The following is a 16,338-nucleotide window of genomic DNA, read 5'->3' on the forward strand; positions in this document are numbered from 1 at the left end:
CAGTAGGGAGAACATGGGTAATGGGATGAGGGATGGGCATGCAGAACAGCGGAGTTGGTTGAAGTTGCCCTTGCAGACTGACTGGAAGTTAAATCTTGTGTCTCGTTAATGCAGTTTTAGCAACGATCGGCTGAGGTACAGTCTGGGCTAGAGGGCAACTTCTAGCCAAAAGTAGGGTGAAGCATATGAGTTGCATGGGCAAGCCAAGTACATATAAAGTTAAGGAATAATAAGGCGCTTACTTCATTCAGAAAGCTGACTAACTGGTCTACAGTTAAATAATCAGTTTTGTTCCCATTGCTGCAAAGGAATTAATTAGAAAAAGGAAAAAACAAAATGTTACGCTCCTTTAAATAGACACCCTCACAGCCATTCACACAGTAGTTAAAATTAGACAGCAGTCTTTAAAAGGGATCATTTTTAAATGTTACACTTTAATCACAACACATTAATCATCACTTCTTTAAATGTTGTCATTATGTGGAACATAATTAATGTTGAACTGAGGAAGCAGGTTAGGCTGTCCAGACACAGTTAGTGCAGCAGGCATAGAAACAATTGTCCTGAATATTTCCTACAAGATGCAGTGGCTCACACTTGGGGAATACTTTAACAGTGCTTATCCTTCTCCTATTTAGGCACTGGGTCACATGGGTACAATGCAATGCAAGCTTATTAATGTATGCTATTTGGAGGATTTATTATGTTTTATATTACTTTTGAGAGTACAATTACATAAAAACGGTTTAAAATGGAAACTCACATTTTCTTGAAGAGTTCCTCTATGTCTGTGCGAGGGCAGATCTTTTGTGTGAGCGCGTAGAAAATGTCAAAGGAGAAATCTGCCGGTTCAATTTCATCGTTCTGTGGATGATAAACAGCCCTGCCAATTGTTAACACGAGGGTTGTTTACATATAGTTTTAACAGTCACAAATCGTATAGATGCATTGGACTACTACAGTTTGCAATCAACTGTGTCTGACCTTTCCACTAGGAAGGCCCAAATCTTTCAGAGCCTGAAAGATTCCCTTCTCTGTCTTTCCTGATGCAAATGTTCGTGTAATGCTTTAAAGGAGAAACAGAGACAAAAGGACAGATAAGTTTAAGGGCAATGATGAGTGAGTCATTCATCACAGTGATGTTGGTAGAAAAAGGCACAGCAGTTCATATAATATCTCAGTTTACTCACCCTCTTACAGGGATCTTCCCATTTACGTTGGTCAGAAAGCACATTTTCATCCAACTAAAGGAGAGAACGAAATGAAAACACACACAAAATGTGCATATTTGTGAAAGAACCAAAATGATTTAGATCTAATGAGGGGAGGCAACAAAATGAAAGTCATGTTGATACACCAAGAAAGGCAGTAAAATGCACTCACTGTTTCTTCAGGCAGGTCATTGGACAAACATTGTTGGCTTTAAAGTTGTGAATCACTGACCTCAAACCCTCGATCCACTTCTGCAAATAAACAAACACAAGTGTTCAGGACACACACTCTCAACACACTGGGCAACAAAAACCCACACATACATAGCAACCAGGGGGTTATCGAGAGCTAGCATTACATTTAGACGAGCGTTTTGGGGGAAATAAACAAGCAAACAAATTGCCTCTTAAGTCATACAGAGTGCATTGATACACAAATCAGCAAAACAAACACACATGACAACATTCACAGTGATAGACACAGTGAACAGTTTCAGTTTTGTAAATTTACACTGCTGACTGCATTGTAACTGACTGACTCAACAGAGACATCAATGAGGATGATCATGTATCGGAACAATTTTGACCTACTGACTTCCCATCTCTGCTCCAAACTCTCCCTCTTTGTGCATTGTCGCTCCTGCGCTTCCATGGCAAATTACTACTGATATCATTATAAAAACATTAAACAAGCTAATGGGTGCAGCAAAGATAGTCTGTCTGTGTGTGTGTGTGTGTGTGTGTGTGTGTGTGTGTTGATGTAAATAACCCTGTAATCTCCTGAGGACTGATACTTACAGTCACCTGCATACTGGGAGGTGCTCCGAGTGGCATGAAGTGTGTGTTTCTATGAGTGAGTGAGTGAGTGAGTGGATGGGGACAAGAATAAATCTGTTTTAGCTGTGGCGGATGACAAGGATGTGTACCTGTTTTTGTGTGTGTTTATGCTTAAACCCTCAGGCTGTTGCATGAATATCATTGTTAGCCCTGTGGCAGTGAGCTCTCCAGAGCACAAACATCATTTCTAACACCCATCACCACAAAAACACCTTCTCATGGGAACTGCATAAACACGATCACTGTGATGCCAAACAACAGATCTGTGCTGGCATAAAACATGCATTTTCAGACACTAAATTTGAATCTGGTGTGGTTTTGATGTCTGAGGACATGTTGTCCATCTGTTAATACATCACTAAACAATATTTTCATCACAGTTATCAGTGTGTTTTCATTCTCAGTGAGCTCTTTTTATGTTCTGAGCACTTGAATAATCTTAGACAATCTACAGTTGTGGATGACAAATAGTGTGGAACTTAACATAAATTCATTCTTTGCATCAAAAATATTTGTATTATGAGCCATCTGGCAGACAACCTTCAGGCTGAAAAAAAATACAAGCCCACGCTATATTTACCAATTATTGATTCAGATCTTTTCAGTTAAAAAAAACAATAAAAAGAATATTAAATAATCCCAGCCTTTTGAAGAACATTATTAGTTTCCATTATTAATAATAATAATAATAATAATAATAATAATAATAATAATAATAATAATAATAATAATTATTATTATTATTATTATTATTATTATTCTATTAGTGTGAGTAAAATATTAACATTATGTCACCACTCACCGGTTTCATTTTTTAAATGCAATCAAGTCTAGAAAACTTAAATTTGGTTGTGTTTTGGGGGCTTTTACAGAATGTGTACAATGTCTGGATGTTTGCCAGCTGGGTCAGTAAAATATTGTCTGCTGATTCAGAGAGGGGGTCCATCAATCTAAGCCCAAAGCAGAAACAAGAGTGATCACTGAGATGAGCAAAAGAGAAAGGTGGAAAAGTGTTCTACTTTGCCACTGAGATTTCTGAGTGAGAAGTAAAACCAAGACAGCGAGAGCCAGGAAAAAAAAAGAGACAAAAAGGATCCGAAAATAACAACAAAAGCAGGAGTGGAGGAGAGACACAGGGAGGTAGAGATGAGGTGAGGCAGGGAAAAATTAGTCATACCAAATGTGTCTATTTATCAGTGTGAACCAAGGCCAGATCTGCCTTGTGTAGGAGCTGCCATCTGAACCATTCAACTGGCAATTTGCTTTGTTTCTAAATTAAATATTTGCTGCGTCAGGGTGTTCTTTTGGCTTTTATACATGAAGTGGAAATGCTGAATGAATAAGGGGTAAAACTATAGGCACTAAGACCACCATATTTTCTGGCCATCATGGAGATGTATTCTTTTAGTAAAAAAGTAAAAATGTAAACTTTTAGTTTCAACTGTGTCTTGGAGATTTGGGAGATCTGTTGAGTTTGTATCATTTTTGTATGATGCGAATTTAGTCCACACAACCAGACATTAAAAAGCTAAAACAGAGCATATATGTCCTTAAAAAGCGGAATGTTTTGAAGTCTGAACGGTGTTTTTAGCTGAAAGCAGGCTGAAGTAGTTAAGTGCCAAAAAACGTATGGAAGAAAATTATAATAGTAGTAATAATAAAGATTAGGCTACATACTGTGAATGGTGGAGTAGATAAAGATTAGGATAACATAGTATCTGGCATTCACATTGGTAAAGATTTAGATATCATACTGTAAATGCTGGATTCAAGTAGATTTACACCATTTTAAAATCGTGAAATACATTTGAAATGAAGTCTAGCTACAGTAAAAGGCCCAGGTTCAAAATGAAACACACATCACTGACCTAGAGGAAACACAATTTCAAAATAAAAGCATTTAGTTACTTTTTCAATTCTAAGCATTTAAATAATTTAAAAAAAAGTTTGTGGTGAACTTTATAATATCAAATTCTCTAAATTTCTATTAAATTTTTAAATATTTCATATTTAATGTAAACATCCAGCTTATTTACTGCATCCTTTGTTTATTTCAACCTTTTAACTATTAAACATTTAGTGTTTGTGTTTTCTTTATTTCCTTTTTTTCCCCTTTTGTCTACATTTATCTCGCTGTCTTCTGAGTTTTGCTGTTTGGCTCCACATTTGCAGCTTTAAAACGTGCACACTCACGGCAGCTTCTAAGCAATCGGCACATTTAGGGCAGCAGATCTCCCACATAATTATATCCTATCACTATTATATTATTACTATTATTCCTACTTCTGTCTTCTGTATGTTTAACTGCTTCGGCAGCTAGAAACACTGTTTAAAACGTTCTGTTTTAAAAGCATATTATTGCTTATTGGCTTTTTAAATATCTTAAATACTTTTAGATTTGTATACATTTTAAAATGTATTACGTCATTGATGACATTGCATAATTGCCTTTGAAGTTTTTTTAGGCTTACTGGGTTTGAAGTTTGCCTGTTCAGTATATAAAGGAAGCAACATTTTGTTTCAGCTATTTCAGCAAAAACACTATTTGTTTCATCTGTGCTTGGAAAGTCCTTTCAGTGCCAAAGCATTTACAGATGCTCTGATGAAGAGACTTAATATCTTTCAAATACTGGCATTTAACATGGCTGAAAATGGTGCAAAAATATTTGTTATAGACATAACATTTGTATGGACAAAACATCCATAAATGTCCACATCCATGCCACTTCAGACCAAATTTGTTTGTGAAAATAATAACAGTGACCATGTTTATTTATCTAATAAAGATTTCTTTACATCAGCTTCACCCAGGTACTACATTATAAAGTAAAGTTACAACTGCTACGCATAAACTAATTTGGATTAGACACCATGGAAAAATGTTGGCAATTTAAAAAATGTGATATGTTAATAATTTCTAAAGACATTGTCAACATAACAAACCAAAGACGTACCCATTTAACAGTTAGAAATTTGTATAATTACTGGAAAATAAAAAAAACAATTGAGATCTAAGACTATTGGTTTTCTACATAAAATCAAGCCACTGACATCATGCATGATGACAATCTATTAAAAACAGAGTTTATAAAATAATTTAATAATAATTTATAAATCTAGTAATAGTTGAAATACTTATAATTTAATTATTCCTAACGGGTCATCGTGGAGAGGATGAGCTAATGTTACCTTAGTTACCATGAGGTTCCTTCATTAGTAATGTAAAGCACATAAGGACATGCAGATCATTTTTAATGTGATTACCCGGCTGTAATTCTACACATAATTGTCACTTAGAGGGTTCTGCTTCGATGCGTCACCAGGATTAGGCGTAATGCTCCTCAACAGTGGAAGCTTTCTGTAAGGCTGGAAACAAAGCCTTTAATACAGTCAACAAACACTTCAGGTACTATGGCTGACAAGCAGGACAAGATATTTCATGTTCAAGGTGTCTTCAACCCAGGACAGGAAAGCTCAAGTCAAGAGTTTCTATCAAAGGCAACATTGGTAAGACCATAAGAGTTTTCTCTTTGTTTATATAACCTTGATCAAATGCTCTGTAGTCAGCTTCACTTTTGTATAATTGCTGTAACACCTACTGAGTAAGTGTTGCTACTTTGTAAGATCCTTGCATTGTGTGGTCAAATATCAGCTGTTGGAAAATCAACTTTTGCCAGACTCTTGCAGTCAGCCTGTTCAGACTGGGAGGTGGTGGTAGAAAATTCAGAGTGGGACTGTAAAGGTGAGTGACCTCTGCATCTCTTTCTAACAAAAATCAAAGGCAGCCAAGTTCACCATCTCTGCTTGTGCCTCTGACAGGGAATGAGTGCAGCCCCCCAGACAACAGTCAGCAACCTTTTGCAGATGATGTACCAGGACCATCAGCGTTTCAAACATATCCATGTGTGCGCCGGCTGAGGACACAGCTGCAGCCTCCTCCAGCTTGGTTGCTTAGCTCAAAGGGAACACCTGCACAGGTGTATGAGCACTCTGTGTACTGTGACAGGTGAGGGAGTCAGGGGCAACACACAAAAGTGAAAATTAAATCATGTCAGCTTCCTCAGCTGTAATTACAAGACCTATAATCATTCCATCTGGAGAATCATTGTTATCAAAGTTGTGTTCAGGATAAAATTATAGTGGAATCAAACTATTTAACTTGTGCATAAGCCAAATTTCACTCTGTTATATCAGATAGATCTTTGCTGTCATTATGCTTGAGCTGGGTTGCATCGACCCCACAGAATGGGCTTCATACCAGGACTGGCAACACTGTCCTGGTGGAGCAGTTTGGACAGCAAATGGAGCTGAAGGGTATCATCTACCTCAGACCTCCACCAAAGGTTTGTACATGAAATAAGACAAATTTAAGAAAATACAAATGATTTGCAAATATATTAATAAACATACAATTTTAACACAATTCTATCTCGTCTTGTCTTATCTCTAATTTACATTTTATTAGTTCTGTTTGTATTTTCACATTAAGTATTCTATTTCATCATAAAGCAATACAGAGACATTGCGTCAGACATCATGAGTGTCTGGAGCTCTGGGGAAGGTCTGAAGAGAAGGGAGTGAAACTGGACTATCTAGATAAGCTGCACCAATTTAGCACGAAAGGTGGCTTGTGGAGAAGAGAACTGAGTGAGTGGTCATTTTAAATCGCATGTTTAAAAAGGCAGTAGTGACGCAGCCATTGTATTGCAGGATGCTGTGCTTAGTCCTGTGTGTCCTGTGTGACAGTCACCAGTTTAAATAGCCATCTCCTTGTCGCTGTTTGATGACGCTGAGCAATGTGGGGTGTGGAAACTTGCAGAATGTATTGCAGCTTGACTCTGTCTTTTCAGAATACATTTTGAAAAGTTGAAACACATACCTGTTCTACAACTCGATGCCAGCGTGGAGTTTTAGAGTGATCCAGAGGCGAGGGAGCAATTTATTACAAAGGTATATTGGCTAAATGTTTAGGACTTCACCTAGGACATCATAACCACATGAGGGTGTATGTTTTTGGTTTTTTGAATATCTTTAATACATTAAGATTTTTATACTTAAAAGATATTGCTTTGAAGACATCGCTGGCGCATGTTTGTTACCATGGCAACAAAAGCTTTGAACCTGCTGGTTCACTTTGCAAATGGCCCAAAATGTGCAAAATGTGAAAACGTATTAGTCCTGAAAGCATTTCCAAAGAGAAAATGCACTGTGAATTCTTGAGTGCTGAAAGGATTTTCCAAGCAAAGCTGAAAAAAAAGCTGAACTTGAGTACCAAAAAAAGCTTTTATTTTGAAGGTGTGTTTCCTGACTGCGAGTGTGTGGTTCGATCCCCGGTCCTGGCTATATGTAGAAGTGTCTATGGGCAAGACACTGAACCCCTAACAGCCCACTCCCCTCTCCAGCTGTGCAGTGCCCGTCAAAGCACAGTAGAAATTGGGGAGGGATGTGTCAGGAAGGGCATCCGGCATAAAAACTGTGCCAAACCAACATGCGGACAATGATCCGCTGTGGCGACCCTGAACTCATGGGATAAGCTCAAAGGACCAAAAAAAGGTTTCCTGTCTGTTTGTATGTGTCTACAAACAGGAAGACAAACTCATTTTACCATTTAAATGCTAACAATAGTGTTAGAAAGAAAGCTGAAAGAGGAAGAGGAGCTGAAGAGTCTCGATAGCGTAATATTGTATACTTTAAGGTTTGAAAGGTGGTTCCTGGAGGATGAAAGACAGATTAATAATAATAAATAATAATAATATTAATAATAATAATAAAGATTAGGATAACATACTGACATACTGTTAGCTAACATCCATGTCTTTGGACTGTGGGAAAAACACGGACTACCAGAAGGAAACCAATGCAAGAACATGCAAACTCCACACAGAAATGCCACAGCTGGCCAAGGATTTGAACTTGGCACCTTCTAGCTGTAAGGTAGCAGTGCTAATTTTAATTACAAATCATCAAATCCAATCAAAATTTGTACTGTAGTATATCATCTCAGTAAATGCATGTATTTACCCTGGCTGTGTCTGGGTTCTCAGCCACCATAAACATGAAGTTCAGGTTGACTAGGTCTGTGCCGCTACAGATGCAGATGATGCAGCCCTCCAGGTCTGCCTCAGTCTTTCCAATCGCCTCGAACGATGACAAGATTTTAGGATCCTGAGACAGAGGGTGAAAAAGACAATTTAGTTGGCAGAGAAACGGAACAAATGTTTTTGACATAGGTAGAGAGAGAAAAAGAAAGTAATCAAAAGATGAAGCAAAAGTGTATATTGTCCAGCTGTCAAACAGGGAATAGTAACTCACGAGAATGGAGGTCTGACAAGTTTATAGTGTTTATTACTGTTGTGGACAAGTCTCTAGATTTTAATAAGCATAATACACAGCTTGTATTATACTCAAAAGACCTAAAGCTCCATGGATGTGTAAATTAATAAAGTAGATTCGAAAGCAATCTTAGCTCCAAAACCCTTGCGAAGGTTCTTTTTACAAGCAGGTGTCTTATCTACTGTCCATGTTGGACAGATTTGGTGGAAAAACCTTTTAGGACTCATAATTTGCCATCTTTAATGTCTATGGGTTTACTGGGTTTAATGCTCCAGCATTCACAGTAATAATATTCTAACCTTTATTATTATTATGATCATTATTATTATTGTTATTATTATCATCAGCATTTTTTCATCCGTTTTTTTGGCGCCTAACAACTTCGGCATACTTTCAGCTAGAAACACAGTTCAAACTTCACACGGTTCAGCTTATTAAAAGGACATTATTGCCTATATACAGCTTTTTGATATCCTTTACACTTTTTAAAATTTTAATACTTTCATACCATTTAAATTATGATATCTTTAATGACATCATAAATTACATCACATAATTGCCTTTGAATTTTTTGCCTAAAACTAACTGGCTCAGAAGTTTGCCTAACCAGTATTTAAGAAGGCGACATTTTATTTTCTCTTTGGAAATGCTTTTTGTAGTTATTATTATTATGACTTCCGTCTTCTGAGCATTAGTTGGCACCTAACTACTTCGGCGTATTTTTAGCTAGAAACACCATTCAAACTTCAAAATATAAATAAAAAGGACTTAATTGCTTGTGCACAGCTTTTTGATATATTTTATACTTCGACATTTTATACTTGTGAAATGCGACGATGGCATCATCAGTGGCATCACATTTTTTTGCCTTTGAATATTTTAAAGCCAACTGGCTTGAAGTTTATCTAACAAGTATAGAGGGAGGAAAATTATGTTTCAGCTATTTCAGCAAATCTAAAACTTTTGTTTATTTCAGCAAAAACAGTTCAGCTTTTTTCTTTGCTTGGAAAATCCGAAGCATTCCCAGTGCTTTTTCTAGTTAGAAAAGCTGCCTAGAATAGACCTATGTATGGGACAGAGCAAATTAACCCACAATATTTGTTGAAATAAACCAGGTGAAAGCTATTAAATTATAGCTTTTACTTCTTACTTTCAAAAGTTGCACCAATGAAATTATACAATTTTTATGTAATCACTGACACTAGCCAATGCTTGATAAGAAATACCAATAACACATTTATAATATTTCTGACATACAAAACACACAGAGGTACACAGGTTATTTCCCCTAAACATAATGTACTGGCAGGGAAAAAGAAAATTCTCTCACTATTAACAACAGAGCAGGTCTCCTCCCCCTCATCTTTTCAATCAGATTTCAGTCTGCCACCATCGTCACCACAGAAGATAGTAATGTACTTTTGTTCTATGATTGAATTAACAGCAACAGGCAACAGGCTCTGCCATTTTAAAACCCCAGCCAGCAATCATCCATGCCATTTATCTTTTCTCACTCATTGGATTATCAGAAACAGCTCTAAGGGCTTGAGTAACCATGTTAGCCTCTGAGCCTCAGTTGTCCTTAGTCTGGTACTTGCAGAATAGCTTATGGAGAAGGTACAATCAGGCTACAGCGTCTGTATACGTGCCCTTTCACATGCACATGCATGCAAGCCCACACAGTCGACCGCACAGGGACCCCCTCCTCTAAACTTATTTAACCTGGTAATGGTTATGTGCACAAAACACCACTGCGTCCTGACAAACCTCAAACTTCCAACGGCTTGATAGATATGGATCCTATTTAGAGGTTGGCAACCAGACAGGTGTTTCTGTAACAGTTTTCATAATCTAACTGGTCTGCACTATTCCAAATACTAACAAAATATAATTCATATATATAAACAAATCAATGTTTTACACAGAGATGAGCCACACAGGTTTGTGCATGTACTGTAGTATGTGATACACTATATCCATCAAATAACAACTACAGTATTAGGAAAAATCTATACAACAGCATATACCCTTTTATCCCAGAGTGTGAACTTGTTAATCTTCTGACAGTCCATCATAATAGGCCTGGTAGAACAGTTTGTTTTTTTTGTATTTTTTATATTTTTTCAGGTCAACAGCAAATGCAGAGGCTGCAAAAAACAAACAAACGACAACCTGTGCCTAATTCTACATAAAGCTGTATAAATATTGATGGAGTTATACATTTCATGCTGATGTTATCCAAGTGCCCTAGGAGCATCTGGGTTTTCAGACAGAAGCTCGTCAGCGAGAGTCCTAGATCAGTCAGACGATCGACAGAATATGCCATTAAAGCAACTGTTAATTTAGGCATGAATAATGTTCCTGACGTAGCAGTATCCCCTGATTTTACCAGGACTGTGACTGTGGTAGCTAGAGCATGACTGGGTGGGACTGACTGGAAGGGTGAGTGTTGTGCAGGCAGCAGAAAGGCAATAGTTTTTTCCTAAGGTTTTACCTTTGGGATGCCACCAACACGAATACTGTTGATGAGGGAACACTCAAGAAGCTGGCCTTCCTGCAGGAGAGATAGAGAAAATGAATGATAGCAGGAGAAGGAGGAGATGTGAAAGGATGAAATAAAACTAGCAAGCAACACCAAAACACTTCCTCAGCAATTGACAAGTTATTATCCTTGGTTATCATCACAAATATATATGTATATCTTCAAGATGTTCTTATAATAAAGTTTTAATCAAAAATACAATAAAATATTAGGTGTATATGTTGAGTAAAACAGATGTTATGACACATTGTGTAAATTGGTAATTTTCCCAAAACACAATTTTGCAACAAAAATAGAACAGACTAGTGTAAATATTGTCTGTGACTGATGCCAAATCTCTCTGCATGTTGATTTTAATATCAAATGTCAATAGCTAAATCAATGGGTGCCTGCTGGGTAGGAAATCAAACTACCTATCTTTTTTATTTTTGGGGAAATGTCAGCATTAATTTCTAGTTGCATTTTATTTTACAGGTCTTGTTTATCAGATATCAATATCCAACGCGATGAAACATTGTTGAACTGCTTTATGTACCAAACTATTTGAGCATGCCACCTGTAACTACTTCTGCTCCTAGCTCTCCGCTTTTAATAATAACAAGTTCTTATTTCAATTCACTTGTTACATAAAGGTTAACAAAGTTAACAAATATGATGCTGCTTGTGATCATGCACTACGCAAAATTTTAAATGTTTATTTAAAAAAATTCAAGGAAAATTATGTCAGAAAAGGCATTTTTGAAACAAAGATACTGTTTAAGTTTTTTTATTTGTATTTGATTTTTCCTGGGGGACAGAATACACAGAGATGAAGACTAGAGGCTGTACCTTTCCCTCACTCTTCCAGGTGATGAAAAAGCCATACTCATCCACCTTCATCTGACAGTTCGGTTCAAAGATGTACGGGTCCTGCAATGAGTCAGTGAAATGGTTATTTGACAGCCATGCTGTTTAAAACTTATTAAACCACACAAAAGAATGTACAAAAAACACTGATTCATTTTACAAGATGTACCTGCTTGCATCAGGGCACAAAAACACACATGCATGGACACAAAGCAAGAAAACCAGTATTTACATAAAATGCTACGTGCAGAATAGAATAAACCAAAAAGTGACTAAGTCAAACACAAAGTAAAATGTGACTACCATGAACTTTTAAAGAACATCTGACTGGAACACACCATGGATAAGATGCATAGACTCTACGTACTGTATGTTGTATACATGTGTCATAAGGATCTACAATTTTGCTAGCTCAACTACTATAATGCAAATATGTTCTATCCATTAGCTTGTGTAACATGGAGCAACCCCTTTTCAGTTCAATTGGAGTGTTTGGGCAGAAAATCTAACATTGGACTGTCACACATAGTAAAGCCAACTCTATAAAAGAGATTAGCCCATATGAGAACTGCATATTACAAACATCTAAAAGGTTTATTGGAACACTGCAAAGAAAGCAATAACTGAGGGTCAAATCATCTCTCTGTGGAGGTAGAGAGATAAAGACCCTTGTTATGGTAGTTCAGCTTCCACTCAACATCTGTATCTACACGAGTGTACCTCTCACTGCATAAATGTGTTGTCTGTTCATCCTCTATGTGATTTATTCAGCCCTCTCCATTGTAATGATTGAAAAAGTGACAGCAAACTCAAAACCAGACCAACTGTTTGGAAAACTTAATGTGACTCGTTATGCTCACACACGGTAATGATCAAAGATATTTTTAAGTTATTACAGCAGGTGTGTTTGATCTATATGCAAGGGGAACACAAACATTTAACAATGTACATTAACATAAGCCTTTATCAACTGTGTCCATATTTTGAAGGAATTCAGTCCACATGGAAAGGGCTCTGCCATCTGTCACTCTGTGTGGTTTCTGTCCATGAAGCATGTCTTATGGGGAATAAATGATTATGCGGTTAAGCATATTTTCCTGTGAGAGAGAAACTGATATAGAGCATGTCTATGTCTGACTATTGGTGGGCTTGCCATACGTCATTTCAATCGACACAGATGTCCCCTGCAGGCACTGTATTTGCCAGACAACAGAGCAACAGTTTTTTTTTTTTACTCTCACACAAACGGATACAGAGGATGACAGACATTATTCAAAGGGAAATATTTACTACTCAGTATTTATAATATATGAGCAACAGGTCTGAGGTTAACAAACAAAACAACTTTAATGAATGAAATATTATATGTCCAGTGTTTTCATCTCTACAAATTTAATACTTGAGCAAACCAATATAAAAAGACTTGTTCACACCACATGTAACTATTGCTAACAAAATTATTGTCTTTCCTATTCAGATAAAACTAAGTATAAAATCAGAAATAACTGCTAAAGATTCCATGTTTTAATAATGACAAACATGTGATGTTGTGATATGTTCCAGCTGACATCATTCATTTCAACCTTTAAGTCGACTGGCACAGGCAAACCTTATTACCATTCAGTCCAGTCCTGACCCTGTCCTGGCTCATATTCGCCAGAGCTGCACAGGGAGGACTTGCTGCTGCATGCTGGCCCAGTTTCTTACTTTGACATGGCTGTAGATTTTATGATGCTTTTCCCTGTGCTCTTTCAAGTTTTATTCTCGGTCTAAGAGAGATCCTCCTCTAATGTTTGTCCAGAGGAGAGGACATAGGACTGAGGGGATTTCCTGATGTGTGCAAGGGTGCATGTATTTCAGTGTGTGCACGTGCGCATGTGTGTGTGACACACTTTGCCTTTGCTCGGAAAATGTCCTAGCTAAGTGTCCTGATTAAATTAGTCAGAGGAAACGTGGGCAAAGACACAGGAAGACCTCCACAGGGTCATACATACAGACACAGAAAGAAAGGCAGCTACTCAGTGATGTTAGTGCCAAATATTTGACAATTTTTTGTTTAAACATGTGGTTGCTTGTGGTTGAATTATTTATATTTTATGTTCTGTATTGTAGCCGATGGTCTCCATTATGCTGGTATAGCATTTTATATACATATCTATCTATCTCTATCTATATATTTATCAATATACATACACACACACACACAGTACATCAAGATATTATCAACTTTTTGATAAAATTTCACAAATTGGAACAACAGCACACCATGAACACGTCAGCATCTCAATTGAAATCTTAGGATTTGTTTTTCTTCCTGCACTCAAGTTCTAAAATTTACCACAGTCTATTGATTTCGCCCATAACAAAATAAATATAACTAATGAAATTGGTAATAGTCTTTTAAAAATGGAATAACACACAGAGTTGCTGAGCACACACACAGGTTATGTTTTCTACCACAAGCTTCTTATTGAGGCTGATCAATAGGGTCTGCCTACAGCTAGAGCTCTGACTACAGTGGTGACGGTAGCATCTACAGGAGATGCCTCTGCTCCATTGTACGCACACGCCAATCACTGACCTTAATGACATTAATGTGAAGGATGATATTGATATTAGGTCAAAGCAAATAACCCCTAACAGCATTAGCTATGTTACTGACATATTCATACAGCTTGCAAAACATCTAAACCATCATATGTTCCCATGGATATTAAACATAAACCTTAACTACAGCAGAATATGTAATAATAAGCTGTAATATATAACACAATTTGGCATAAACAGGTTAAGAGGCTGTTTATTTCTATACTTGGAGCTGTCCTATTTTACTTATTTATTTATAAAAACTTACTGAAAAAGAGTTAAATTTTTACCTCATCAAACCTATCGAAGAAGGAGCCTTCCTGCATGAACTCAGGCAGGTGCTTTTGCCAGTTGAATTCGTAGGACTTCGTCATGGCTGCTCACAAATCTGACACAAATAAAGAAGACAAGGACAAAAAGATCAAGAATTAATATTAAAAAAAAAAGGAAACAACCCCATGGGCTTGTGCACCTGGTTGTGACACAAAATGCACAAGATGTCTTCCTCTTTTCTGTAGTCACAGAAGAGATGCTAAATTCAGTGTGCATAGCTACTATGTGTGCCGGGCCCTCCAGGGCTTTATCCTAGAAGAAAAAAAAGAATACCTACATAAATAAACATTTAAAAATAAACAAGATGTTATGTGTAGATTACTGTATTTTAAAAATACATACAGAAAACATAGATATTTGAGAGGAATCAAGTGACAACACGTTATGTCAGTGATGCTGATGAATCCAGCTGTGTGCATGCAATGCCTCCAAAATAAAACATTTTACAGAGCTTACATGTTTCGATTATGATGTGGTCTTGTTTTCAAAGACAAAGCAGGCTGAAACAATGTGGGTGCACTATATCATCACAGAATAACTCCAGTGGGACTGAACAACATAGGTTGTGAGCACCTCTGACAGTTACTATAATGACAATCTCATGGTGAAATTTTCCATTAAAATCTACTTTTATCTTGGCCTGAAACAGCGTGGATGTGCAATGCACTCCTCTTCAAACACAAAAAGCAAGTCAGGCTCGATTCATGTGACACACCTGCATGTGTATCATCACATAAGATATCTAGACCGGCGAGGGGAGGGCTTCCTGACGGAATCAGAGACTGTAATATTGTTGATGATACAATCCAATTATAGGCTCATCTTACGTCAGCCTAAAATGTGTCAGGAAAACTGAGATGGAGAAGCATACTTGAGAACGTGACATACTATGTATAGTCTAAGTGCTCAGCCAGTATTAAGCCATTTTGGGAATACACTGAGGTACGATTTCATTAGGTGGTTGTTCAGCCTATAGAGCCGAGATTCCTTTACAATAATAACATATGGTACATACAGAAACTTCATATACTGTAAGAATTATGCTCCAATTAACATTTTGTTTAAAAATATCTCACAGGTGAGTTGAAGCTGTGAATTATTTTAAAGTCTTTAGTTTTATTGATATAAATGTCTGTGTTTGTGCGTGAGTAGCCTTCAGACAGATCAGAGAGTTCCACATTTTAAGCAGACACCACAAATTTTCTCCTAGGGATAAAAAGACCGAAACTGGATTAGTGAGATATGGGTGAGATAACAAAGAGGGAGAAAGGAGGGGGGGGCAATACACAAAATAAAAGAAATAGGGACAAACAGAATATGTATGAGAGGAAGTAATAAAAGCAGAAAAAAAATTAGTGGAAAAAAAAAGAAAAAGAAAAAAGAAAGACACAAACTTTAAGTAAGAGCCAGATTAAGCCAGTGAGAGGTAGAAAGAAGTAAAACACAGAAGGGACAATGAGATGAGCTGTGTGTGACAGAGGCTAACTGAAGAGGCCAGAATATGGGGTGTTGAAGACAGCAGGGGATGTCTGCCTTTGATGTGAGGACAATAGATCAGAAACAACATCAACAGATGCTACAGAGAAGTATTGCTTTGTTGGATAGTTCACCCCATGGATGACAAATGCAGGTGAAGCAAGGGTAAAAAGA

The 16,338-nt window shown here is 37.1% G+C and overlaps 1 protein-coding gene across 3 annotated transcripts in view; it reads right to left on the reverse strand.

The window, feature by feature from the left end:
* LOC137102759 (1-phosphatidylinositol 4,5-bisphosphate phosphodiesterase beta-4-like) overlaps window positions 1-16,338 on the reverse strand; it is a 60,370-nt gene that overhangs the window by 17,926 nt on the left and 26,106 nt on the right. For all 3 annotated transcript variants that reach the window (XM_067482587.1, XM_067482585.1, XM_067482584.1), the window contains 9 exons: window positions 14,646-14,743; window positions 11,752-11,832; window positions 10,876-10,935; window positions 8,070-8,213; window positions 1,384-1,463; window positions 1,191-1,244; window positions 985-1,066; window positions 764-864; window positions 243-300 (listed from right to left, as the gene is read on the reverse strand). In XM_067482587.1, coding sequence (XP_067338688.1) covers window positions 243-300; window positions 764-864; window positions 985-1,066; window positions 1,191-1,244; window positions 1,384-1,463; window positions 8,070-8,213; window positions 10,876-10,935; window positions 11,752-11,832; window positions 14,646-14,729 — 744 coding nt within the window. In that variant the 5' untranslated portion in view covers window positions 14,730-14,743. The remainder of the gene's footprint in view (window positions 1-242; window positions 301-763; window positions 865-984; window positions 1,067-1,190; window positions 1,245-1,383; window positions 1,464-8,069; window positions 8,214-10,875; window positions 10,936-11,751; window positions 11,833-14,645; window positions 14,744-16,338) is intronic.

This window comes from Channa argus, chromosome 17 (assembly GCF_033026475.1).
Source record: "Channa argus isolate prfri chromosome 17, Channa argus male v1.0, whole genome shotgun sequence".
NCBI classification, from domain to species: domain Eukaryota; kingdom Metazoa; phylum Chordata; class Actinopteri; order Anabantiformes; family Channidae; genus Channa; species Channa argus.